Source organism: Primulina tabacum, chromosome 2 (assembly GCF_025594145.1).
Source record: "Primulina tabacum isolate GXHZ01 chromosome 2, ASM2559414v2, whole genome shotgun sequence".
Taxonomy (NCBI): Eukaryota; Viridiplantae; Streptophyta; class Magnoliopsida; order Lamiales; family Gesneriaceae; genus Primulina; species Primulina tabacum.
In genome coordinates this window covers 5,850,916-5,876,481 of record NC_134551.1, presented here as the reverse complement: position 1 = coordinate 5,876,481, position 25,566 = coordinate 5,850,916, and the positions used below count along the sequence as shown (strand labels likewise).

Below are 25,566 nucleotides of genomic sequence, written 5' to 3'. Positions count from 1 at the left end.
GTCTTATAATAAGTTTTCCAAGAGAACATGCTTTACATTGAAACTTATTATTCTGAAAGATCTTCTGGTCTTTCAGTGGATGACCATGTGTATTTTCTATAATTCTTCGCATCATTGTTGAACCAGGATGTCCCAATCGATCATGCCAATTGGTTAATATCGAAGAATCAACTACCATGTTTGATTCAATGGGACTTATATGTGTATAATGCAATCCAGTAGAGAGCATTGGTAGTTTTTCAATCACATATTTCTTTCCTGATTTATATGTGATAAGACACATATATTTCTCATTCCCTTCATTCATTGTTTGAGTATCATACCCATGGGAATATATATCATTAAAACTCAACAAATTTTTTTTCGATTGTGGTGAATATAAAGCATCATTGATCAAAAATTTTGTACCATTAGGTAACAAAAATTGTGCTTTACCACATCCTTTAATCAAGTCTACAGGACCTGATATTGTATTCACCGTTGTTTTTGTTGGTTTTAGTTCCAAGAAATATCTTTTATCTCGGAGGATAGTGTGCGTTGTACCACTATCGGGTATGCAAACTTCAGCTTTGCTCATAGCATTTTTCATATTTGAACTTCAAAAAAATATGCAATGAAATAAATTACCTGCAATATATATTTAAATATAACACAAATCATAATTATACAATAAAACATTATTCTATGAATACATGCAAAATAGATTATTGTACATTTATATTCTACCATTATATTGTTCATTTTCAGAGAAATCGTTGAGAAAATCTGCAGCATCAATATTGTTCTTTCTATCCCACCAACATATTGATCATTTCCAGAGAAATCATTCATAAAATCACCAGCATCAAAATGAGTTGAATCACTCAAACGGTCACTGCGTTCAGTGAAGTTGGTCTCCTTTTCTTTCCCCTTTAATGATTCTTTATAAAGTTTACAAAGGTGCTCAGGGGCTCGACAAACTTTGGACCAATGTCCTGGAGTACCACATCTGTAACAAGAACTTTCATATCTTTTTGAGTGCTTCTCATTAACACTTGTATTCTCATGATGCCTTTTCTGTGGATGGTTTGGGACGTTCTTTTGAGATGAGTTATAAAAATAACTATCTCGATTATTTTCAAAACCACGGCTTTGATCACGACCACGTCCACGTCCACGTCCACGACCTCGACCAAAACCTTGTCTTTGAATTTGATTTTGGTTTCCAGGTTTAAATTCATTTTTACTTACAGCATTTACTTCTGGAAATGCTGTTGATCCAGTGGGTCGGGACTGATGATTTCTCATTAATAGCTCGTTGTTTTTTTCCGCCACAAGAAGACAGGCGATGAGTTCAGAATATCTCGCGAATCCACGTACTCTATATTGTTGCTGTAGAGTGATATTTGATGCATGAAACGTGGAAAATGTTTTTTCAAGCATCTCAGATTCTGTGACCTCATGTCCACAAAATTTTAATTGCGAGATTATTCTATACATCGCCGAATTGTAATCACTGACTTTTTTAAAGTCTTGGAATCTCAATGTATTCCATTCATCCCGGGCGGTCGGAAGTATAACTTCTCTTATATGTTCGAATCTTTCTTTTAATCCCTTCCACAAAGCCATGGGATTTTTTTCAGTCAGATATTCACATTTCAATCCATCGTCGAGATGTCGACGCAAAAATATCATGGCTCTTGCCTTTTCTTGTGACGTGCATATGCCATTTTCTTTAATGGTCTCGCTTAGACCCAATGACTCAAGATGCATTTCTACATCTAGAGTCCATAGCATATAATTCTTTCCCGTGATGTCGAGCGCAACAAATTCGAGCTTTGTTAAATTTGACATGGTGGTACTAAAAAAAATTACGATGCATTTTATTAGTTAATAATTATTGCAATACAAAGTAACGGATAAACAACAAGTACAAGTATTTGTAAAAATAAAGAAAACGCACGAGGAGGATATTCTGCGATAAATACAAGACTCGTGAGTATGACAACCAAAATAATTAAAAATATCCTTGAGAAAGCCATCTTCTTTTTTCTTCGAAAAATTTGATGATGAATAATTTTTAGAGAAGAAGAGAAAGTTGGAGTGATGGAATGCGTTTGTGAGATCATATTTATAGGGCAAAAACTAGCCGTTTTTTACCATTTATGACCGTTGGGGTACAAAAAAAATAAAGGTATGTATTTGTATAATTTTATGGTAATAATATGATATATATAATATTAGACATGTTTAAATAATTATGTATATCATATCATAATATTATAATGAGTGTCATAATTTATTTTGTTTAAAAACCTTATAGGCTTTTATACTTGTCGTATCCCTTACCGGGAGTGTGGGATGTCGTCTTAACATCCTCCCAGGATTTATAACAAGTTTATGAAAAATTTATTTTTATTATTTCTAATAAAAACATTATATTGTATATTAAATAAATACACAATAAATAAATAACAGTAAAATAAATATAATTATTTTTGTTACCTTTTTCTTCTGTTTGGAGCTTGAAAAAGTATGTAGGACTTTTAGAGCTTCGTGTTGATAACGTGTTGTGAAAAAGTAAAAATTTATGGTAAAAAGTAAAAATCTCAAACTCTCAAAATTTACCAAACTACACACTTTATAATATTTTTCTCTCTACTCAATTGTGATTTTCTTCACAAATGAGATATCTATTTATAGGAAATCTTTACAAATAATCCAAAAATAAAATACATCATTACCTACATCATCACACACTAATTTTCAATATTTACAACTCTTATTTTCAACATTCAAATATTCAACATTCGAATATTCAATACACACATTTTAAATATTATTTTCCAATAAGTTTATCTATTTTGATATATAATGTTTGTACCTGTATAAATGTATAACTGAAAATTTAGAGTCCGATTCAGCAAGTGTTACTAATCCAGACGCATGTTTCGAATTTGTCCTGAATCTGAAATAACGAATAAGACCATTAGAAGGGGGCCAGGAGGGTGTCCTGACGTAGCCCCTCCGACGCTCAAGTCAGAGATTGAGAATATAAGTGGAGAGCAGCTAAGGGTGCTGATGAAATATAATATCGTGTGTGAATCATATGTTCAAACCTGATATTTATAGGAGAATACATGAGTCTCTCATGTGCTTTCCACCTTGGTTGGAGATGGGTCATGGCTCCCAAATATGATTTGGGCCTAATAGGAGTGGGTTCATCCATGGAATATCGGAGATAAAAAGAGAAAATTATACGATAATTTAGAGTGGACTTTAGTATTCATAATATTAAAATTGAAATGATTTAAATCTTTTAATCTCCGTGATCAAAGTATCGTTATCTATATTATTTAATAAAGTTAAACTTTTTTCGATAACTAACTTTGATATGATAAATTAAATTTTTTTCTGTTTCTTAAATAAGTATATAACAATTTAACTATATACACTACATTTTTCTTTATATTTTACTTTCTTTCCTAACATTTCGAAATTTTCATTCATTTAATATCCGTTTGGTTACTAAGACCGAAGAATATTTAATAAATTATGACCAATATCGAGTATATAAGCATTTATTTCAAATTCTGAGATACTTAATCATATTCTTGCAACTTTATGTAAGGCGTATTTTGGTTTTGTTTTTTTTTTTTTTGGAGTGATAATGAAAAATTGACAGATAAGTCACATTTACTGTTATTCTACATAACCGTACGCAAGATTTTCATCTCATTGGATTCTTCCCTTAATGTGTATCAGGAGAATAATATATTATGGAAATGTTCTCATTATGGATGGAGCAAAGCTAGTATTTTTACAAGAAATCTATAGTCAACTTTCCTATAAGAGATATTTTCTTAACATTAAACGTGTTGAGACTAGATACAAATTAGAACTCCAATTTCAAAAATTAATAACTTATATTTTAAATTACCAAAAAACTATTTCATTATCTAATTTTTCTACGAAGTACGTGCATTACTTGTATCACTATCCGTTAGTATGTGTTTTTTTAAACAAAGTAGAGAATTATTTTTAACACTTCTATTGAGGAAATGTAATAGACGTTTGTTTTTTTGTATTTATAAAATGCCAATTAGAACTTATAAATATACCGAATTTATGTATTTATTTATTTTGATAAAAGTAAATATATATATAAAAAAAATCATTATTTATGACTGGGGAGCGTAGTTAGGGATGTAAATGAACCAAACCGTTTGCGAGCTATTCGAAGCTCGGCTCGGTAAAAAGCTCGTTTGAGTTCGTTTGTTAATCATATCAAACCAAACCCAAGCTCGATTTCAAGCTCGGAAATTTAATCAAATCAAGCTCAAGCCTAAGGATATTCGGTTCGTGAGCTCGCAAACATGTTTGGTAATAGGTCCGCGAGCTCGAGCTCAGGCTCGACTTGTTTAGGTGGCTCGTAAGCTCGAGCTCGACTCATTTAGGTGGCTCGTAAGCTCGAATTTGGCTCATTTTTTGAGTTGACAAATAAAAATATTAGTACGATTTTGGCTCATTTGTTGAGTTGACAAATAAAAATATTAGTATTAAAATGGAAGGAATTGAACACAAAACATAGTTGGAAAAAAGATGAATTTACACCATATAGTCACAATTACATTTTTTATCTTACTTGCATATCATTATACTAAAATGTTCTTTAAAACATAATAAATTAACAGAAATACATCAATTTATTCTTTTTTCCCCCAAAAATTTACATCACCCAATCATATACGCGTTGAGTAACTTTACAAATTATTATCCTAAAATATTATATTAAATTGAATATAATGAATTTATATTGATTAAAATATAAAATTTATTTGGAACACAACGAATGGAGTATCAAAGGAGTGAAATTATTGCAATGTTATTTATATGGTGATATCAGTGTATGACGAATATTTGTTATCTGGATTCTGGATATATTATTTTGGGATGTTCAATAATATAATGAGTTTATATTTTTTTAGTTGTTATTTTTGTCGTTTTTGATATTTATGAATGAATTTATATTTTTATGTCTGATTTAAAATAAGTTCATAGATAGATTTAATTTTTAACAAGTTCAAATCAAGCTCAAACTCGAGCTCAATTCTATGCTTTACGAGCTCGAAAACGAGCCGAGTTCAAGCTAGGCTTGTTAAACATGATAAACAAGCTATCAAAGAATCAAGCTCAAGTCCGGCTTGATTAACATGATAAACGAGCTTTTAACGAGCCGAGCTCGAGCTTTTTTCGAGCTTAATACTTTTAATACAAATCGAGCTCGAGCTTGATAATAGAAGCTCGAATCGAGCTCGAGCTCGAGCCTCAAACAATTTCAAACAAACCAAGTTCAAACCTGATACTGTTTGATTTGAATCGTTTACATCCCTAAGAGTAGTTGATGAAAATTAATTTATAAAAAATAAACAAACGGTCACTTTCTGAAATCATGTAAGGATGGGTCCCATTTGTAGCTATGTTTGTACATGGCATGTGATACATAGTATAATCAACCTTTGGGGCTTGACAATGTATACGTTATCCATTTATATAATCAAATATAATTTTAAAATTTAATATAGTAAACGAAAATTCTAGAAAACAAAATGCTATCATTGGGTTAAGTGTGCAATGATGAAAATGATACAGAGATAGATGATATTTGAGAAGATTTTATGTGTCAAGCTGAAGATGATGGTTCATTTGATTTGACTGACTAGGTGAACAGTAAAAAAAGACTTTCACAAAATTTAATAAAACATTCTCCAAGCTACATACTTAATTGGAAAAACCTAAATATGAAATCTTGATCCTTTTAATCCTTATTAATTAGTAAATAACATTTGTGGGCACATGAACGACATAACCGCAATAAATTAGAGGGCCACCTCTTGAAATTAATTGAATGTAGTTGGTACCTATTTGCATTTGAATACTAGTTATATCAAGGTACAAAGTTTGGAGCTGGGCTCATTAATTTTAGTTACTAAAGTTAGAATTTAGAATTTTAAAAATATGCAATGGATAAATATTTAAATAAAAATGGTTTAAAATAGCAATTATTTCTCCCATGTGCATGTGAATGCGAGAGGAAATCTTGCATAAAAATAATCGAAAATGACTGTCAAATAATTGGCTATGAGCATGTGAGACGGTCTTACATATCTTTACTCGTGAAACGAGTCAACCATGCTCATATTTACAATAAAAAAAAATATTTTTTTATGAATAACCCAAATAAAATATTCATCTCACAAAATTGATATTTGACATGCTTTCTGACGTGATTTTTTATAGTATAAACAAAACCCAGATCTTAAACGAAGATCCAATATTTCACACAGTTAATGATTAGTAGTAAAAAAAATTATTTGAATGCAGTAACATGATATTTTTAAAAATACCAACGAAAAATATATTATATTTTACTACAAATGTTATCATTATTAATATTTCATTACCAATTTTTTTTTGTCGTAGCCAATTTCTGACGACAACTTGGCGAATTTTTGTCGCAAAGACTGTCATAACTAAAAATTTTATAAATTCATTCTAAAGACAATAATGAAGCCATGGAGAATAATGTTTCCCTTTTACATTCTAACAATTTCTAATAGAAATAAATATATCTAATTAAAAAAACTAAATGCATGGATTTATACCAAACTCTACGTAGACACATTAGTTTCTTAATTTTATTGGATTTATTTATTAATGTTTCAACAAGTTCCTTTAAAATATTTTAAATGATGTTTTTTACATGTTTGTCCAATCTTCATTTTACGATTTATTATTATTATTATATATATATAACAAACTAAAAAGTTCTATGATTGGATTCAATAAATAATCCTAATTGCACAGAAATTAAATCCATATAAATATTTCAAAAATTTAAAGGATGTTGTAATAAAATTCTACCGAACGAGATAGGTATAAAATTAAACAATCAATTGGATTTTTAACTTAAAATAATAGATTATTTATTTTTTATGTAACATTTTTTAAGTTGAAATTTATTATTTATACGTCTCCATTATCATTGATACATGGGTTTATGAATTTCTTGAATCCAATGTTAGCTATTGTACACATGTAAATATCTAATATATGGCATGTTTACTCGAGTTACCCTAAATTAGATTTTACCGGTTTAGCTGAGGGTAACAAAAGTTGGCTTCAAATTTGTGCAAGAAAGTTGAGCTCAAATTGTCATCTTAGACAAAAATAACATGACATTGAAATTAAAGATCATCTTATTAATAATACAAGTAAATAAGATCACACGAAGAAAACTATACCGTCTTGGCTACAACATATTGATATTCAAAATGCACCATTCTCTAGTCTGGCAGAACCATATAAATGCCAGGTCCCAAACGATCAGTCTGTGCTCACCATCTTGCTTCGTGCCATTTTCTTCTCTTGCATTCTTTGGATATCTACAGAGGTCATAAACCTGCAAAATGAAGCATGATTTCGCCATTGTACGCATATCCTGACGATTCAACAAATTCCTGAAGCACTAGTAATTTGAGAACTTGATCACCAAGTGAAGGGAAGAAGAGAGAAACTTGCAATAAATAATGATACTGCCAGAGGGTTTGTGCCATCAATATAGAGAATGAGCTGATGGTTACACATATGTTAGTGTGCAAAATATAAGGCTACCACACATGAAACTGTTTGAAAGGTACCAGATTTACCATAAGACTAGATTCTGACACAAGTTAGCATTCATCCTTCCCCGTCCTCAAAAGTAGATGTGTCATCTGCGTTATTTTCACTATCTTGAATTTGCACCTTCACTTTCATCACTGGAATAGGATGTATCGGAGAAGTACCTGACATGCAACAAAGCACAACATGATCATGTCAAACCATGATAGGTGAAGAAGCAATTACAAGCCCTTTCCCACAATTTTAACCTCATGAGTTCTTATTTAACAACTACGATCTTGTTTATGACTTAATTTATAACGGAAACAAAATCCCGATGACATATTTCTGAAATGAATTCTGGTATCCCATAATAGTACCTTTCAGTAAGCAGCCACGGACAAAATGTTAAAATGCACAAACTGGCAGTAAAGTATTACAAGAACTACCAACAACTAAATCACAATTTAAGTTTGACAAGCAACACATCCAGACATTCCATCGACCAGACTATCAACCAGAAAATGGATAGCAAGTTATTAGATACTTCTAAAATGTTATTTTCAATTATGGCATCTGTTTTGACCAAAAGAGCTAACCTATTCTCAACCCAATCACATTCAGTTTACGTTTAAGAGACATTAATGTGAAATAAGGTTGATTTCTTTAGTAGGCAATTTTAGCAAAACCAAAATAATAAGAAACTGGTGTCCAAGATAATCAGCAGATATATCAAAAAGATCAAAATATACATGGAAAAGACCAGTATGCTGCCGTCTCCACCAAATTCCAGTCTGAAATTCTTACCGGCTACCAACTCCAACTATGCAACTTATTTGCAGCAAGCTAAGCCAAGAACGATAAATCAAGAGGTTTGAGGATTCGAACCCTATTCTTAAAGACAGTATGTATAATTAACAAACAGGGAAATGAAGTCCTAATCTGATCCGCAAAGTTAACAACAGGTGCGTTCTCCAGTGATCATCACCCAAAACAAAATGATGATCCAATTAAGACACAATCTTCTCTCAATCAATCAAAACAGCATCAATATTTTTTCCAGATGATGAATAATCAATCAACTCCTACACCGCAAAAAAAAATTGAGAAAAATGTAAATTTTTCTCTCCCAAGTGTAAGATAAAAAAAAATTTGATTCCCGCATTTAGAACGGATAAGTGGAATGCTCGACTTGTTTAACTATCATCAATTCCAGTTCAATAATTCTAGGAATTGAAATTATCGATAATTCTAGGAATTGAAATTATCGGACATTACCTCAATCAAGATAATCTAATTACGGTAATTGATCACTCGGCGTTTAAAATTCAAGTTTTTCGTGCATCAATTCCAATAAAAATCAGCAGAAGTCAATCAATCAATATCAATTTCTTTGATTATCACCTTCAACAAAAAACGCAGATGAAGGCCATCCTTTCGTGGACGAAAACGACATTTGTTCATCCTCCGACAGCACATCATCCATAGAACCACCAAAATTGTGTGCGACCCCAGATGATGAAATCTTTCCCAAAGCCTCTATCACGCTGCCGGCGGAGTGGCCGCGCATCGACGTGCCACGAGGTGGGATCCAGTAGGAATATCCGGGGAGGAAGGGAAGCCAATCGGGTGCGGCGCGCCGTACCATGATGCTGTGGATCGCATCCTCGAGCTTCTTAATACCCAGAGTGATAACCTCGGCCGCGGTCTCCGGCGTATCGGGCTGCGAGGAGGAGGAAGCGTCAAGGTCCAGTTCAATGAGCTGAACGTGATGCGACTTGTTAGAGCGGTGGCGGTGGTGGTTGATCAGCGGCGTCGGGGGGCGGAGGGCGGTGGAGCGGGGGAGGGATTGGTACAAGATTCGAGACATAGCCATTCTGACGTTATTCTATTTTAGTGACACATATATGAAGAAATATTTGAGAGAGATTAGATTAGACGTGGCTGTAACGTGCCTGAGTGGCGCGTGATTAGGCTAATGGGTTCGCCGGTTTGATTTGGTGAACCTCCCAAATTACATTCTTCTTAAAAATTAAAAAAATTATTACAGCTTACAATAAAAAAAATCCTAAATTATTATTTATTCAACCAGTAAAAATTGAACAAAGTATCATGACCATAACATAAGTCGAGACACACTGAAAGTTTTTTATTAACTTTTTGATACTTATTAAATATATTATAAATTTTTTTATATTTGTTAAAATCAAATTTGTGTATCTCCTTGTTCAATGGAGCTCCATATCGCACCTAAGGAAGTTAATAGGCCGAGTTTAGTATTCGAGAACCTACCCGTTACAATTTTGAAGGACCTGAAATTCGTCCGACCCGTCTAAATGTAACCTCAAACCCGTCCCGACTCATACCTAAAAGTTAAAGGATTCTACCAATCAAACTCGTTAGATCCACCAGATGATTGTATTCATAATATTATTTTGATATTTTGAATTTATACATTTATAAGATAATTTAATTTAAAAAAAAATATCCAAAAAACGGCTATGATACAATTTTAAAAAAAATATTAAAAACAATTATATGAAATCCAAAAAACTATATAAGTCACACAAAATATTAATTGGATATTAAAATATATATAAACCACGACACCTCATGTATAAGAACATTTTTTTAAGGAGGGAAATAGTATATTTATAATTGAGAGAATAATATTTACCCCGATGAAAACCTAAATGTGTTGGATATGTATAGGGTATTGTAAACTTGTCACCCAACTCATGTCCGTTTGGGTATAAAATTTGAATATCTTTTATCCGACTCGATCTATTTTACATTATCAAACCCGACCCAAGCCAATTGGGTTCAGATCAGATATTCGCTTTATCCATATCCATTGTTATCCCTTAATGCAGAAAAAACCGTTGAAAGCGATGAGATAACAACCGTCCTATTGCCCCTCTTTCAATGTGGATGGAGAAAACCACCTAGTAATTTTATTCTCTCATTTTGGGGTAAACAACTATCTTTTTTGTTTTCAAATGTGCAAATTTCGATTCATCATTACATGACTCCAAGCTAGGTAATCTCAACAATATTACTTATTTTTGTGACGTAAGAATCCGTAATTACTATTTTTTAGTATGCACCGGTAAATCCGCAACAATTTAATAGCTTACAAACCACGTTAGTCAGATAAAGTGATAAACTATATTGAGCAAGTCATGTAGTACAAGCTCGTCCGAAAATTTGTTGGTAGGAGGAATCGACTTCTTGATCATTGATTAAACGTTCGTCTACTCCACTACACGTGAATAAACTGTTTTGTCTTCTTACATCATGGTGAATATTTATTTTATCTTACGATTTGTTTGTTTTTATTTTTACATATTTGTTCATTAATTATTTAATGAAATTGTCCGCTCCACGTCCTCATTCATTTGTTTCATAGTTCAGTGTTTTTAATTCTCATTTGGTTGCCAATGTTATTTTATACTCAACATACTTTTTGCAACTTGCTAAAAATTTCACATCAAGATTGATACATATCGTCCCTGAATCTAGAGCTGTGTCGTTGCTCCAACTAACGAAAAGATCTCCGTAATATTTCTGTGAGTCTTCAGAATAAGATAATACCAAAAATGATTAGATTGATATATATTAAATGTTGATATTTCTAATATCAAATTTTGGTGTATTTTTTATGACTTGGAAAGGCGGTCATTAGTCATTCGATGTGTACTGAGTAAACACTCGGATTAACGCAGTAATTAGCAAATAACGTTAGATAGTTAGGACAAATCCTCTGTGACAAGCTTATTCGAGAAAGTGTTGGTAGGAGAAATTGAATTTTGATGACTGATTAGTGGTCACGTATTATTATTATTGTTTCATAATTATAAGAGGGGTGTGTATTATATGAAATGATTAGAAGTTAGAAAACATAAAATTATTAACCGAACGTAGCAGAACAGAGATGGAAAACTCAATCACCAAGCCTAAAGTAACGCACGATTTCCCGTTCCACTTGAAATCATAAATGGACCACCGAATGGATTCGGATTCGGATTCGGATTGGGATTGGGATTCCTCATTTGTGGCACCAGACACGGATACCAGGATACCATCACCGTACCAATTTCTTGCTGATGAAAAATCATTTGCTGGCCAAGTTGAGGCATCATTGACAACTGCAAGTTACTGGGAGGTTCAACGTCGTTCGATGTGGCGAAAGGGTTGTATCGAGTCAGTGTGTTTTGTGTAGTTGTCTCGTATTCTTGCCAAGAATTGTATCCTGCACGATGCAGCTGTATCTGTCTCCGTGCAACATTGTCTTCATACAGGCTATCGAGTAGAAGTTTGTCAAATCCCCCCGCCTGCCAAGATTGAGTTTGAGATGGAGCACATGATCAGATTTTTCGATTTTCTATCCGAGTACGAGGAAACAAACCATTTTTGAATCAGTAACTTGGGCCCTGTTCGTTTTGCTTGGTTCGGTGACTAGTGCCAACTCCCACCCGGAATTCATTTTTCCGTTATCGATCAATGTATCATGGGTTGATCGTGGATTATCGTCTGCAAAAGAACAACAAAAACAAAAACATCCCTTGTTGGTTTTGTGAGAAATATAAAATGTTTGGCAAGTTTCCCACCAAACAGTCGACGTTTTTGGGCTCTCATCTCGAGTACCTGATTGCATTATTGCAAGAGCCAATGCATTGCTTTGGTCTAATGCTAAAGCTTTCGGATTTACTCGGTTCGAAGCCTGCAGAAGATTAGCATAAAACACAAGAAGTACGTTCAGATCACGTATCATTCAAGGGAGAACCCATATATACTTACATTTTATAGTAAAAAAATTATCCATACGAATTGAATATTTTTTCCATTTAGAAATTAAAAGATAGAGTATCCCTACTCAGCCTCCGCCAGCCAGTTCCTGATGTTAGTCATCTTGTAGAGAAAACATGGAGGAAGGATAACTTACAATGAGATCAGTGGGCTTCTTAGCAGATATTAAGGTGGGAGTCCCTTTTTCATTCATAAACTCGGGCTTCTCTTTCGAATCAACCTTCTTTAAATCGTTGTCGAATCCTTTAGCCTGTTGTTTAATCTCTTCTCGACCCGTACCTTCGAATTTTTGTCGTACTCCTTCTCTCACTCGATACTCCTATTTTAATTAATCGTAAAGTAGGATTGCTAACGTATAAAACATCCTAGAATGAGTCAGTTAATGTTCTTACCAGTTGTCTATTTGACGATACACAACTTGCATGAGGTGCTTCCTTAACATATTCCTCCACGGTTGCAAGAAACGATGGTGGAAACTATACACATTTTGAGAAATAAACAAATTTATATCTCATAACAGAACAAGTTTTCTGGATTTTTTACTTCGGAATGACTGAAAAATACCTGTCTCAGTATGGGAAATTGAGATGTCCGAGCAAGAGCCAAAGTTTTGCAGAATTTGTAAAAATTTGCTAAAAGTTCTGTCTAAACAAAACGTAAGATCAAGAATACAAAAAAAGAAACAACATAAAGATCAGCACCATTGTCGAATATATGAAAAACTACACCAATTCTCGGGAAGTTACACTGACATGTTGTGCAGCTCTTCTGTAAATATCAAGAACTTGAATAGCCTCGTGCTTGGGCATTTTGAAAAACTGGAGAAAGAACAAAGTATTATTCATTTCCATGGAGAGAACATAACAGAAAATGTAATACAAGATTATACCTTGGCAATAAGACTCGTGATCCCATCGCTGATTGTGCAGTACATTTTGAAGCTCTCTTTCAAAACCTGCATTGTTAATGATTCGAATGAAAATCTTTCTAACAGATTCATAGGATAATGGAAAACGTTGAATGAATATACCAGGGCCACGGCGTATTGAACGAGAAAATTGTGGCTCGCGGCTCCTTGAGGCTGCAAATTTTACAGCAGATAAGATACTAATATCCGGGGAAAATTAATGCAGCAACTTCATATATAGATTATAAACGTGTATTGCAAATCGAAATATGTGCTTGGATTCTTTGACTTTTAACTAGAAAAAATTATTCCATCCCAGATTGAAATTTTTGAGCATTTATCCTGGACTGTCAAGATCCAGGCTCCGCTCAATGCTCATAATTATATCAAATTCATTCTCGTTTTACGGAAATAGTTATCCAAGATGATAGTATACAGACCATTCATCGGCTTATACTCTTCTCACAATCATCTGTGGGGGGACAATGTTATTACCTTAACTATCAGACATTACCTGGCAATCGAATGTGCGATGAAGAAGCTGTTGCACCGCAGGTAACTTCCTCAATAGTTCATCATTCTTCAATATATGTACCTTACCACATGACTACCACAGTAAAAACCACTTCGTTTTTTTGCAAAATATGTTCCCATATACAAGGCTCGAGTAAAAATGTAAGAAAAATATGTCATTTAACTTGGATTCTGCAACAACTGATTTTGGTACCTCATCAGATTCTATGTCATAATTCAATGTCCTAAAACATTCGAGTCTTTCCTCGAGAAAGACTCCGTATGTTCGTATCCATCCCGAGCAATCCCAAGCTGCATTTGAATCACCCAAAGCACTATATAAACAGTAAGTAAAATTATTGAACCACTACTCAAGAAAATAATTATTTACCTAAAATACTTGAGTAATCCTTGAACTTGGAAATATGGAATAAATTTCTTCTCTCTGAGTACCGCAGTAATTCTTCTCTGAAACTTGGATCTGCCTCTCTTAATGTCCTATGGAAAACAATCAAAGTCTTTATTGCGACCTGAAATTTACTCAGGTATTAGCACATACCCGAATTAGCCCGCATAAATGAATGTCATGCTTGATCCTCTAATCGCATCATCTCAAGAAAAGTGCCTCAAAAGCGCGAATTTCATTAGTTTCTTGAAAGATTAAACAGCTAAATATTTGAAATGAAATAAGCCAAAGTTGCATCATTTTGATAAGAAAAAAAAAATAATTCTCCCAAGAACTATAAGTTCTGGAATCTTTGGTTTCTTATTGATGGAAATAAATGAAACAAATAACCATCACGTACAATCCAATTACGAGTCTTTGACAATCTTCTCGAAAGTGCATAAATACAATAGGCAACGTCGGCTCTAGGACGCGATACCGATACTGCTACAAGTATTTCTGGAAGATAATTAAAGAACAATAAGAAAAGAAAATTGAATGATGGAACAATGAGGAAACAGAAAAAAAATTAGAAATTGTATCCATTACTTCTAATATGTCGTTCTTTCGGAGGACGTTCGTCATGATTCGTGGCCTTTATAATTGCAATATCCAAATCCTTACAATAAAACCAAACAATATTAGCCAAAAATGAAACAAGTATAAATATAAATGTGTTTGGAATTTCCATGAAGCATACCTTAAAGTCACTATTGATCCATGCAAGACCAACGTCTGTGGAGTCTTTAAGAGCCCCATAAGCTTTGCGCAAGCTTTCCATTTATAGAAACGCAGAATCCATAGCCAAACAAATCTTGGATAATGGAGAGAAGAAGAGAAGATCTAAAAGAAAGGGGTTGATTTGTTTTTCCTCTCTTGTTCTTTAAACTGTGTTTTTTCCAATAAAAAACAAAAACAAAATAAAATAATTTTTATTTCTATGTGTTAGGATTATTTTGTCCGACAGATGCTCAAAATAATAAAAATATCAGTATACGATGTAAAATAGTAAATTTGTGTTTTATCAGAATTAAGTGTTGTGACAGATGTTACAACATCTCAGGACAACATGCAGCGGAATATTATATTTTGCAACACAAATTCACTTTCAATAACTAAATGGACTAGATTAAATTTGCACAAGTATAAATACTTGTGCGGTGCCTTATGTACAAAAATTAATCACTAGAAAAATCAATCGTTCACAAAAACCTAACACTAGTGATTATGACAAAAATCAATTTCCTCAACAAGTTGAGAAAACAAATGCTTTCTAAAACAAACAACCAGAATAAAACTAAAACAAGAAAGCAAAAAACGTGATCCAAAAAGGTAAATCCACGAGAAGCAATCTTCGGCCAACTTCTTCCCAGATGTTGTCCGCAGATGTTCTCAACATTCAGAGCAACACTCTATCACGCTCTTCACAGCACGTCTCTTGAATAGGTTTTCTCTGAATTCCTGAACGTGCACACGTGATTGAATATTAACCGAGAGAGGAGAAGCAGCACAAAAATCTCCCACGAAAAACTCTCACAAAAATCACCTTCACGAAAAACTATCTCCACGAAAAACTCTTCCACGAAAAATCTCTTCCACTAAAACTCTCTGAATTTTTCTTAGTCTCTCTCTATCTACACTCTTCTCTCTATTCGCCCTCTATCACCTCACGTTGATCACCTCTTATGTATAGCTTTCATCTCTCCTAGAGTTTATCTTCCATAAAGAAATCTATAAGATATGGTAAACAAGAATTCTATTAGAAACAAATCAATAATAACATATCATGTAAATCATTATCATAAATATTATATCTAGAAGATATTTATCACAAAGATAATATCTAGAAAGGTAAAACTCAATATTCCACATAATCTTATCAATAGGAAATTAAATTCAAGGAAGAAATCATATCACAATAAAATCTTAACATAATTATCTAGAAAGACAAAACCATAATTAAATATTAAATATCATATCAACAAAGTAAAGATAATATTAGGGAAATCAATTTAATATGGAAATTATATTTCCCTTCTCTATGAATTTATAATTGTCTCTTAATTATGAGGATATGAGAAAAGATGTGAGATGAGTAAATTATTTGGTCATTTTGTAGTTTTTGGATGTTATTATTGGCAATAACTGGAAAAATTCATTCTGTTATGGATAACTGGTTTTCATGCAAATGACAAATTTATGCATGGAGATATATGGATCCTATCAGAATTTAACCCGAGAAATATGATTTTTAAAATATAAAAAATGTAAATAAAAAAATGTAAGAATAATTTTTGTTAATACTTGAGGTCTCGCCAAGTTACCAATGTTAATTTCTTTTTCAATTTTATTTAAAAAATATATATATTTATCAAGCTTGATATATGAAACACCACTACCTAAATGAAACAGTTAAAACTATAAATTTGTTTATTTTCGTATTTATTTGATTTCATCGACTTATAAATCATATTTCATTTTATATTTTATACTGAAAAATGTTTTTTTACTCCGTTATATTAGAAAAATCGCTTTTTACTTCGCGTATTCAATGCAGTAATAAGGTAGTTAATTGCCGAAGTATATGGACGTGAAGTAATAGATGTACCTTTTACTTCGCATAATAACCGAAGTTGTATGATTGGAATTACTGAAGTCTTTGGTCGGTGCCGAAGTAAGAAATGTGTTTTACTTCATCGATTTTTGTAAATAGTGAAGTAATAGATTATATATAACTTGGTCTTAATTATTATTTAGCGAAGTAGTTTATAATATTTTACTTCACAATTTACATTGAGTGACGAAGTAATTCATCTGAAAGACTTCGTAGTTATATATTTTGGTGAAGTAATAGACGCAAACAACTTCACAATTTATCCTATTTGTTGAAGTAAATATAATCTATAACTTCAGCATTTATCCTATTTGTTGAAGTATTTTATATTATGTTACTTCACAATTTACATTTAGTGACGAAGTAAGTGGTTCGAAAGACTTCAATAATTTGTATTTTGGTGAAGTAATTGCGCAAAACAACTTCGTTTTTACAGAACAATGGTGAAGTAAATTAATGCTATCACTTCGTCTGATTTCTTATTGACGAAGTATTTAATATTATGTTACTTCACAATTTGCAAATAACAACGAAGTAATTTATCTGTTACACTTCATTATTTTTTATTTTGATGAAGTAATTGTTAAAAAAAGACTTCGCAATATATGACTTAATACATTAATATAATTAAATTTATAAATTATCCATCTAAAAATGATGAATATCCATGAATCCACAATTATAATTCATCAATCCACAAATAACCCAAAAATAATATCCACAAAACCAAAAGTATATCCAAAAATCCACAATGACAAACAAAATATTTATCCCAATATACACCATCCATTTAAGCATCTACATAGGAGTAGACAAATTCACTCCATTCACTTCTGACCTCATCATATTGAGATTGGTTGTAAAATTGGTTCTTGATGCATCATGCAAACTGAAATTTAAAAAAGAAAATACATTAGATTCTTCTATTTTAAATAAAAATTGACAGATATATATTTAAAAAGTATTTAAATTGATGGAATCTGAACATATTACATATATGTTGGCACTTAAATAAAAAAAAATGGAGATATAATGATAAAAAAATTACAGATATGCTAACAGCCGTGTGTGAGAACTTCACAAAACTGAGAAACCAATTAATGAAGCATGCAACCAAGAATCGACTCAAAGGAAAATCTGATTGTGCATCAGCATACAATATGACTGTACCAGTTCTCGACTGAAAACACAGATGCTTGGACAGAAAAGTTCAAAAATCACATAACCAAAAAATGTCTAGAATTTCTGTTTTGAGTTGTTTTTGGTTAATGTGAATGTACCATTTCTCGGCAGAAAAGTCCAAAAATCACAAAATATGCATTTCCAGTTCTCGGCTACAAGTTAACGAAGGCAATGAAGACATGAAGATGATAACTTGGATATAAAGCTATGCAAGAAGGAAAACTGTTTTTACAGAATTGGTAGAGATAGAAGATGCAAAGGGTTAGCCTTGCAAGAATACCAAAGACACTGCGTTTCGATCCATCAACTTCGTTTACGAGTGGACTTTTCATTGCTAAGTTCACCAAGTTAACAATTCCATAGCAGTTTTGTATCTCAATTTGTATTACTGGAACTACAAACTAAAAGAACAGGGAACTTAATTAAATCATTTAAGAACTCTCTGTAGATACAACAAAGGAAAATGAACGAAAAAGATAGGTAAAAGCAATATTATGCAATGGTACAGATTTGAAGAATCATGGGGATCTGTATAGTTTTCAAGAGTTACCAATTCATGAAACTTTTCAATTTCTAGACCCAATTCACTAATATCAATGGTTATTCAAGATGATATGGTTTCTGAATCGGCTACCAATTCATGAAACTTTTCATTGAAGAGCCTATGGTTTCTGACTCGGCTAACATCAGTGGTATTCACTAATATCAGTGGTTATTCACACTGCAGAATCCAACATACAAAATCTGAATTTTAGCAGCCATGGTACTGCTAAAATCTGAATACAAAATCCATATTTCACTAATATAAAATATGCAGAATCCAAAGGCAAACAAGTTACTGTGTTCAGCTAAAATATCACTAATATAAAATATATCACAATGACAACAATTCATCTCAAGCAATTATATCAACAATAAAATATATCCCAATGACAACACATTATCTCAACAATAAAATATATCTTAATGGCAACAATTCATCTCAATCAATCAACAAATTTATCCCAAGAAGAAACTCACCATCTTCTCCAACTGTGGATCATCGCAATCGATTATCTCTTTCATGTACCTCATCACACAATATCCACATTCAACAGAACCACTTTGTTTTAGATTACCCTATAATGGAATTGAAAAGTTAATGCAACAATCACAATCTAATTAATAACCACTATCAATTCATGTATTCATAAATAAGTACGATACATACCGTCAATATTTTAAAACCTGGCCCTTTAGAAATATCCTTCGAAGCATTGTACATATTCACCCCACTACATTTTAAAAAGTAAGAAGTTATTTTTTTTTTGCATATTTATAAGTTAATGTATTCAAAATCAACATAAGCTACTACCTACTTTGTCACAATAGTTTTTCATGTATCATCTCGGTTCCTGTTAGACGTAGAATCCAATAAATATATCATATTCTTATCTTCGTTGACGATAGTCAAGATCCAATGGTACCTGAAAAAATGAAATTACAGCATTGACTATCATGAAGTAGAAATCTATAAATAACTAAAATCTTACTCAGTGTTGTATGGGATGAGGCAGATGATATCTCTACACACTGCTTCCAACTGGTCAGCAATATGTTGTGATAAGTCACGACCATCTGTGCCAATCGGGCATGTAGGTATATTACCGGGATCCACAAACGAAAAATAATCAGACTTGTCTTTTTTCTTCAAATATTTGTAGACGTGACTGCAAGATATAGATGCACAAATATATCGTTTAGAAAATTTTCAAAATATGAACAAGTACCACAAAAAATATTATATAAATGCACAAATATTGTAAGTTAGACATTATATATACCCCATGTAAACTAAAATTTGTCTGGCACCTATCTCCCTCATCTCCATAAAGCGTAAGATATCTTCTCTTAGCAACCGTATGCTTTTAGGATGTCCAAACATAGCGTCCTCAAACTCAATGTATATGGTATCCGATTCATTCAGCAATCTAACAACATGAGAGTAGATATACTTGCACGACATGGGTAATGTTTTTTCAATTTCTTTGAACTTGTCGCGCTGACCAGGAACATCCGCAAGCGCAAATGATTGAGGTTTCCCCTTCCTCTAAAATTTAAAATATTATTCATACAAGTATTTTAAAATAAAACATTGTTCGAGCAACATACCTGACAATTGCAAACACAAAGTCAAATGAAAACCTAAAGTACCTTTTTCGTTGGAAAAATAACCAACTCTTTAGGCCAACCAACAATGACTCCAACAGCATCATTGATGATTGTTGGTCCAAACTTAATTGGGATCGGAAGCTGTGCTTTTTCATCTAAGACAACATCAATAGATACCTTGAAGTTCTCTTCCCCAAGTGGAACATGGTGAATCATAACATTTGGACCTCCTTCTGATATTATTGTGCCATAAGCCACCACGTTTTCGCGTTCTTTTACAGCCAGGTGACATTTTTTCCCCTTTCAAGAACAAAAAGACATGATATATTTTTATATGGAGGTGAATAGAATTTAATTGACATTAAATTCAGAGACATACAACCTTCGTATTTGAAGTGCCGCAATCATAAACTTCTTCCACATCATCTGACAATTTTGAGTCTTTCACTCCTGAGAACTTGTTTGATGCTACAGTCTCAGAAGATCGATCATTGATTAATGGAATCACAGCAGCAAGTTGAGACCTCAGCATCTCCAATTCAGCTTTCAAACTTTTAGTCTCCTCCGATTGTGCTTTTACATTTTCAATCACAGCTTTTGAGATTGTTTCTCTCTTCTTTCTTGGAGTTTTAAAGTATACTTGTGGTTTTACGAAACCTCCCACACCTCGAACCCTTCCATAGTGTTCTTAGCTTCCTAAGGCAGCGGTTAACACGTCATTCATTCCAGAAGATTTGAACTCTCCTTTGCCTTTCTTTTCCGACAATTCATCCTACAATTGGAGACATGACAAATCAATTCACAAACTACAGTGTTATTTATCTAGGCAATATGACTGATTGGATAAAACTAAACATTTACAATTTTTTCAGCTACTTCTGATGTCTCCGAACATGTTATGTTGCCAGATTTGTCTTATCGAGCTTTACGCCAAAGCACAGATCTATCAACTTCCTCATCTTCAGCAACCAAGTTTTTGTTCCGCTACAATTTCAAAATTCATATGTTTAATAACATGAAGAACATGCTAAAAATTACAAATATATTGCTATGTTTCTTACCAGTTCAGCCTCCACAAGCCGATGTAACCCTTGCGAGACATTCTGTGGTGATATTTACAATGCATGGTCCGTTGTTTTTGTTTTTCATGAGTAACCTACATCATTATGTTGGCTCAGTTAAGTATTGAATTTAATAAATTCGTGAGGAAACATATCAATTATTAAAGTACCTCCCATGATGGATCCAGTCTCGCATCCACAAATGCTTTCCAATCTGCTATTGGGAGTTGATACTAACTTGGTGGAGAAATCAACTTTTCAGGATTATCTTTGTTCGGCCAAACAAATCTACTAGTCAATTTGTTTTTGAAATCTCGCCACTTCTGAGATGCTGAATTCATCACAGCATACTCACTTTGTGGCGCTAGTTCAAAGACATTCTGCAACAAAAACAGATTAGTTAGAGGTGCAAGTATGACTGTAAATTCAAATTGAAGCTTGTACTTACCGAGATCTCTTCCCACAGTTTTTGTTTTATGTTTTCTGGAACTTCAGGCCATGACTTTATACTGATTGGAACCATGGCTCTAGCAATAGAACCAATGTATGATTGTAAAGCCCTTCCATTTGCATTGTATGCTGGCCGCCCCATGTCATCATAATCAATCTTTGCTTTTTTCCCCATCTGGCATGTAGCAATTAGTTTACCCATCAACGTAGGGCCTCGCTTGTTCCTCTGCACATCTACAGGATGTTCTTCTCCATCAGTAAGTACAGGGTGCTCTGCATTAGTAACTTCATTTAGCTTATCATCATGTACTCCTTGTATCATCTCAACTGTAGCATTTGATTCCTTTTTTTTACAACCCATTGAGCTTTTTTCTACATATTTACATGAATGAAACCAATGTTAAAACCTACACAATAACATGAACCATTAAAATAACATAAACAATTATTCTAATAAGACATGTATAAACATGACATCAATTATAACAGAAACAATAATAACATAAATAATAAACATGACTCGTAGAAACCTGACATAAATAATTAATATGACATAAATAATAGCAATGAGGTTATGTTTATAGCATAACAAAAAACATGACATAAAAGTGAAAAACATCATTTTTTCTTATTCGTTTCCCAGCCACCCTCAGTTCTGATCTAAAGTAACTTTCATGAGCCGGAATACAATGAGTATCAACATCATCAATTGGTCGAGAATCGGGAATACTAGTCCAACCATCATCATCTCCCTCGTAACATCAATTTGGCACAGGGAGTACAATTGATCACCCTTTTTGTAATGGGTCATCAATATAAAAGACTTGATTGACTTGACTTGCAAGGCCAAATGAGTCATTCTTGTGCCCTATTTTGTTCATATTGACCAAGGTGAATCCACATTCATCATTGTTGATTACTCCTTTGTCATTTGCAACACACGCACACTTGAAAAGAGGAACTTGAAATTGATGATAGTCCAACTCCCATATTTCTTCAATCACTCCATAGAAAGTCACATCAGTCATCAAGGGATTCTTATCTTTGGCACTACAGACAAGCATGGGGATAGCAACTAGAGAAACCCCACTGTTTTGGCAAACTCTCTCATCATCCCGTGCCTTTGTTTGGTATAAATTGCCATTTATCACGTAACTACTATACTTAATGACTTGCCCACGTGGACCATGAGCCAGCCATGTCAATGTTGATGTCGTTCCACCATTGCAGCTATCTATTTCAGCATCCATCTGATATTTATACAATTAGAATAGGGTGATTAAAATATTAGCTAAAAACTGTTCACCGCAAAATGCATAAAGCAGATTTATCCACCTAACCTTTGCACGAAACCAGTCGATGAACTTCTTATTGTGAGCATCTTGTATCCACCTTTGATCTTTCTCTTTTTTCGGAAACATTGACTTCAGGAAATATTTATGTTCACTGTGGAAATATTTATATAGCAATTTGTGTTGGATATTAAATATTGACAATCACATGGGTGCAGAATTATAGATTAATGCAATACACTTACATAATGTAGGAAGATACTTCTTCTGTATTTTCCAGCACAGTCAAATGTGCTTGTTGAAGGTCAACTTATGGCACTATAATTGGTGTTTTGCATGCTAAGAAGCCAGGAATGTTTGATTTGGGATCGCGATTTGATTGAGGGACCCCAATAGGATCAAGGTCATTTAGGTATTCCGAACAAAACTCAATTGCTTCTTCGGCTGAATATCTCTGAACAATGCAACATTCAGGATGTTTTCGACTGCCTACATAACTCTTAAGCACCTTCATGGATCTTTCGAACGGGTACATCCATCGGAAGTACACTGGTCCACCTAATCGAACTTCTCGAACAAAATGAACTGTTAAGTGAAGCATGACATCGAAGAAAGAAGGGGGGAAATAATGCTCCAATAAGCAGAGTGTAACAACCAAGTCAGATTGCAGCTTATCTAACTTGGCTACATCTATCACCTTGCAACAAATATCTTTGAAGAAGAAGCATAATATTATGATGGCATATCTAACATGTTTTGGTAACGCATCACGTATGAGTATTGGCAGGAAATGCTGCATTAGAACATGACAATCATGAGATTTCAAGCCAATCAATTTCAACTCATACAAGGACACAAGATTTTTCAGGTTCGATGAGAAACCTTCTGGGACTTTTATATCCATTATCGACTGACAAACTTGTAACTTTTCTTTTTTTGTGAATGAGCATGCAGCAGGAGGAAAATATGTTCTTTTTTCACCAAATTTAGGTGCCAATTCAGGCCTAACTCCCATTTGAACCATGTCCAACCTAGCTGCCACATTGTCCTTGGTTTTTCCTTTAACATTCATCAAAGTATTAATGAGAGATTCGAAGACATTTTTCTCTATGTGCATCACATCGAGACAATGCCTAACATGCAGGTGTTTCCAATAAGGAAGATTGAAAAAAATTGATTTCTTCTTCCAACATTTTTTGAAATCTGTTGATCCAAAATCTTTTTCTTCTTTACTATCTTCCAAATTATTGTCCTTTGCATTCTTTCTCTTTTTAACTTTCACACTAATCTTCTTTCCGAAAACACATCTTATGTCAGAAAGCTTGTCAAACAAAGCAATCCCAGATAATGGTGTAGATGATTCTCCATGTTTTTCCATACCATCGAACTCTTTCATTTGCCTCTGATATAGATGAAATCGTGGTAGGAATCATCTATGACCAACAAATGACATTTTCTTCCCATTTTCCAAATGCTTTGCACAAGTATCTTCTTTGCATACTGGGCATGCATAATAATCATGTGTAGTACATCCACTAAGGTTACCATAAGGCTGAAAAGTCATTGATGGTCCATAATAAGACTGCTTTAAGAGTGAAAAATTGTCTTCGATAAGCATCATAGACACCATCAACTCCATCCCACAATCGTTGCAAATCTTCAACTAACACATCAAGATAAACATCTATATCGTTTCCTGGCTGTTTAGGCCCTGAAATGAGCATAGTTAGCATGATGAATTTTCTCTTCATACACATGTTTGGAGGCAGATTATAGGTGACCAACATAATTGACCAGCAACTGTACCGACTACTAAGGTTGCTATAAGGATTAATGTCATCAGCTGCAAGTGCCAGGCGAAGATTTCTTGGTTCACTTTCAAAGTCGGGCCACATATGATCCACCAACTTCCAAGATGGTGAATCAGCTGGATGACGTAACTGACCGGGAACTCCTGTGGTTTCTTCTCAACGTTCTTCTTGGTTAGCTTCCATCGTGACAAGCCACATTTAGGGCAGTTTACGCAGTCTTTATATTGCTTCCTATGAAGAATGCAATCATTGGAACAAGCATGAATCTTTTCATGACTCAACGCAAAACAACTCAATGTCTTTTTTACATCATACATTTTGGTTGGCAGCTTGTGATTATCTGGTAGCATATCCCCAAAATCCATTAGTAGATCGGAAAATAGAGCGTCACTCATCCCATGCTTTGCTTTGGTGTTGTATAATTTCACAATTGCACTCAACTTTGTGTAACGCTTACATCCATTATACAAAGGTTTCTCTGCTTCCTCCAAAAATTCCATAAATGCTTCTGGATTTTCTGTATAGTTATCATATGTTGCCTCACACATATTAGTGGTTTCAAAGTTTCCGTGATAGTTACCAATTGGCTCCTTGTTGGTGCTCCAATTCACTTTGTCACTTTCAGCAGACTCACCGTGTCAAATCCAATTCACATAATTTTGACTAAAACCATGAAAATAAAGATGCTCT

General features: G+C 33.4%; 5 protein-coding genes across 7 annotated transcripts; all 5 read right to left on the bottom strand.

Moving 5' to 3' along the window:
- Nucleotides 1-7,199: 7,199 nt before the first annotated feature.
- LOC142527846 (uncharacterized) lies at nucleotides 7,200-9,543 on the bottom strand. Of its 2 annotated transcripts, none has more exons than XM_075632831.1 (3): nucleotides 9,046-9,543; nucleotides 7,680-7,826; nucleotides 7,200-7,441 (listed from the first exon to the last, which is right to left on the bottom strand). In XM_075632831.1, the coding sequence occupies exons 1-2, from the start codon at nucleotides 9,515-9,517 to the stop codon at nucleotides 7,720-7,722; spliced, it is 579 nt and encodes a 192-aa protein (XP_075488946.1). In that variant the 5' UTR covers nucleotides 9,518-9,543; the 3' UTR covers nucleotides 7,200-7,441; nucleotides 7,680-7,719. The 2 variants fall into 2 exon arrangements, with proteins under 2 accessions (XP_075488946.1, XP_075488940.1); XM_075632825.1 differs by having other exon boundaries at nucleotides 7,689-7,826; nucleotides 9,046-9,542.
- Nucleotides 9,544-11,541: 1,998 nt separating this feature from the next.
- LOC142537336 (putative clathrin assembly protein At5g57200) lies at nucleotides 11,542-15,204 on the bottom strand. 2 transcript variants are annotated; one of them, XM_075642875.1, is made up of 15 exons: nucleotides 15,016-15,204; nucleotides 14,865-14,934; nucleotides 14,677-14,774; nucleotides 14,262-14,400; nucleotides 14,085-14,182; nucleotides 13,872-13,964; nucleotides 13,481-13,531; nucleotides 13,340-13,405; nucleotides 13,203-13,268; nucleotides 13,015-13,095; nucleotides 12,843-12,926; nucleotides 12,587-12,769; nucleotides 12,289-12,364; nucleotides 12,050-12,174; nucleotides 11,542-11,975 (listed from the first exon to the last, which is right to left on the bottom strand). In XM_075642875.1, exons 1-15 carry the CDS (start codon nucleotides 15,094-15,096, stop codon nucleotides 11,598-11,600), a joined length of 1,689 nt encoding a protein of 562 aa, XP_075498990.1. In that variant the 5' UTR covers nucleotides 15,097-15,204; the 3' UTR covers nucleotides 11,542-11,597. The 2 variants fall into 2 exon arrangements, with proteins under 2 accessions (XP_075498990.1, XP_075498991.1); XM_075642876.1 differs by having other exon boundaries at nucleotides 13,872-13,952.
- Nucleotides 15,205-19,924: 4,720 nt separating this feature from the next.
- On the bottom strand, nucleotides 19,925-21,014 carry LOC142537421 (uncharacterized). Its single transcript, XM_075642942.1, has 3 exons — nucleotides 20,645-21,014; nucleotides 20,305-20,562; nucleotides 19,925-20,200 (listed from the first exon to the last, which is right to left on the bottom strand). The coding sequence occupies exons 1-3, from the start codon at nucleotides 20,792-20,794 to the stop codon at nucleotides 19,925-19,927; spliced, it is 684 nt and encodes a 227-aa protein (XP_075499057.1). The 5' UTR covers nucleotides 20,795-21,014.
- A 115-nt stretch (nucleotides 21,015-21,129) lies between these two features.
- Nucleotides 21,130-22,118, bottom strand: LOC142537335 (uncharacterized). Its single transcript, XM_075642873.1, has 4 exons — nucleotides 21,772-22,118; nucleotides 21,494-21,703; nucleotides 21,324-21,418; nucleotides 21,130-21,246 (listed from the first exon to the last, which is right to left on the bottom strand). The coding sequence occupies exons 1-2, from the start codon at nucleotides 22,093-22,095 to the stop codon at nucleotides 21,557-21,559; spliced, it is 471 nt and encodes a 156-aa protein (XP_075498988.1). The 5' UTR covers nucleotides 22,096-22,118; the 3' UTR covers nucleotides 21,130-21,246; nucleotides 21,324-21,418; nucleotides 21,494-21,556.
- Nucleotides 22,119-23,375: 1,257 nt separating this feature from the next.
- On the bottom strand, nucleotides 23,376-25,424 carry LOC142537420 (uncharacterized). The gene is made up of 3 exons (XM_075642941.1): nucleotides 24,860-25,424; nucleotides 24,649-24,776; nucleotides 23,376-24,467 (listed from the first exon to the last, which is right to left on the bottom strand). The coding sequence occupies exons 1-3, from the start codon at nucleotides 25,422-25,424 to the stop codon at nucleotides 23,376-23,378; spliced, it is 1,785 nt and encodes a 594-aa protein (XP_075499056.1).
- Between the last annotated feature and the right edge of the window lie 142 nt (nucleotides 25,425-25,566).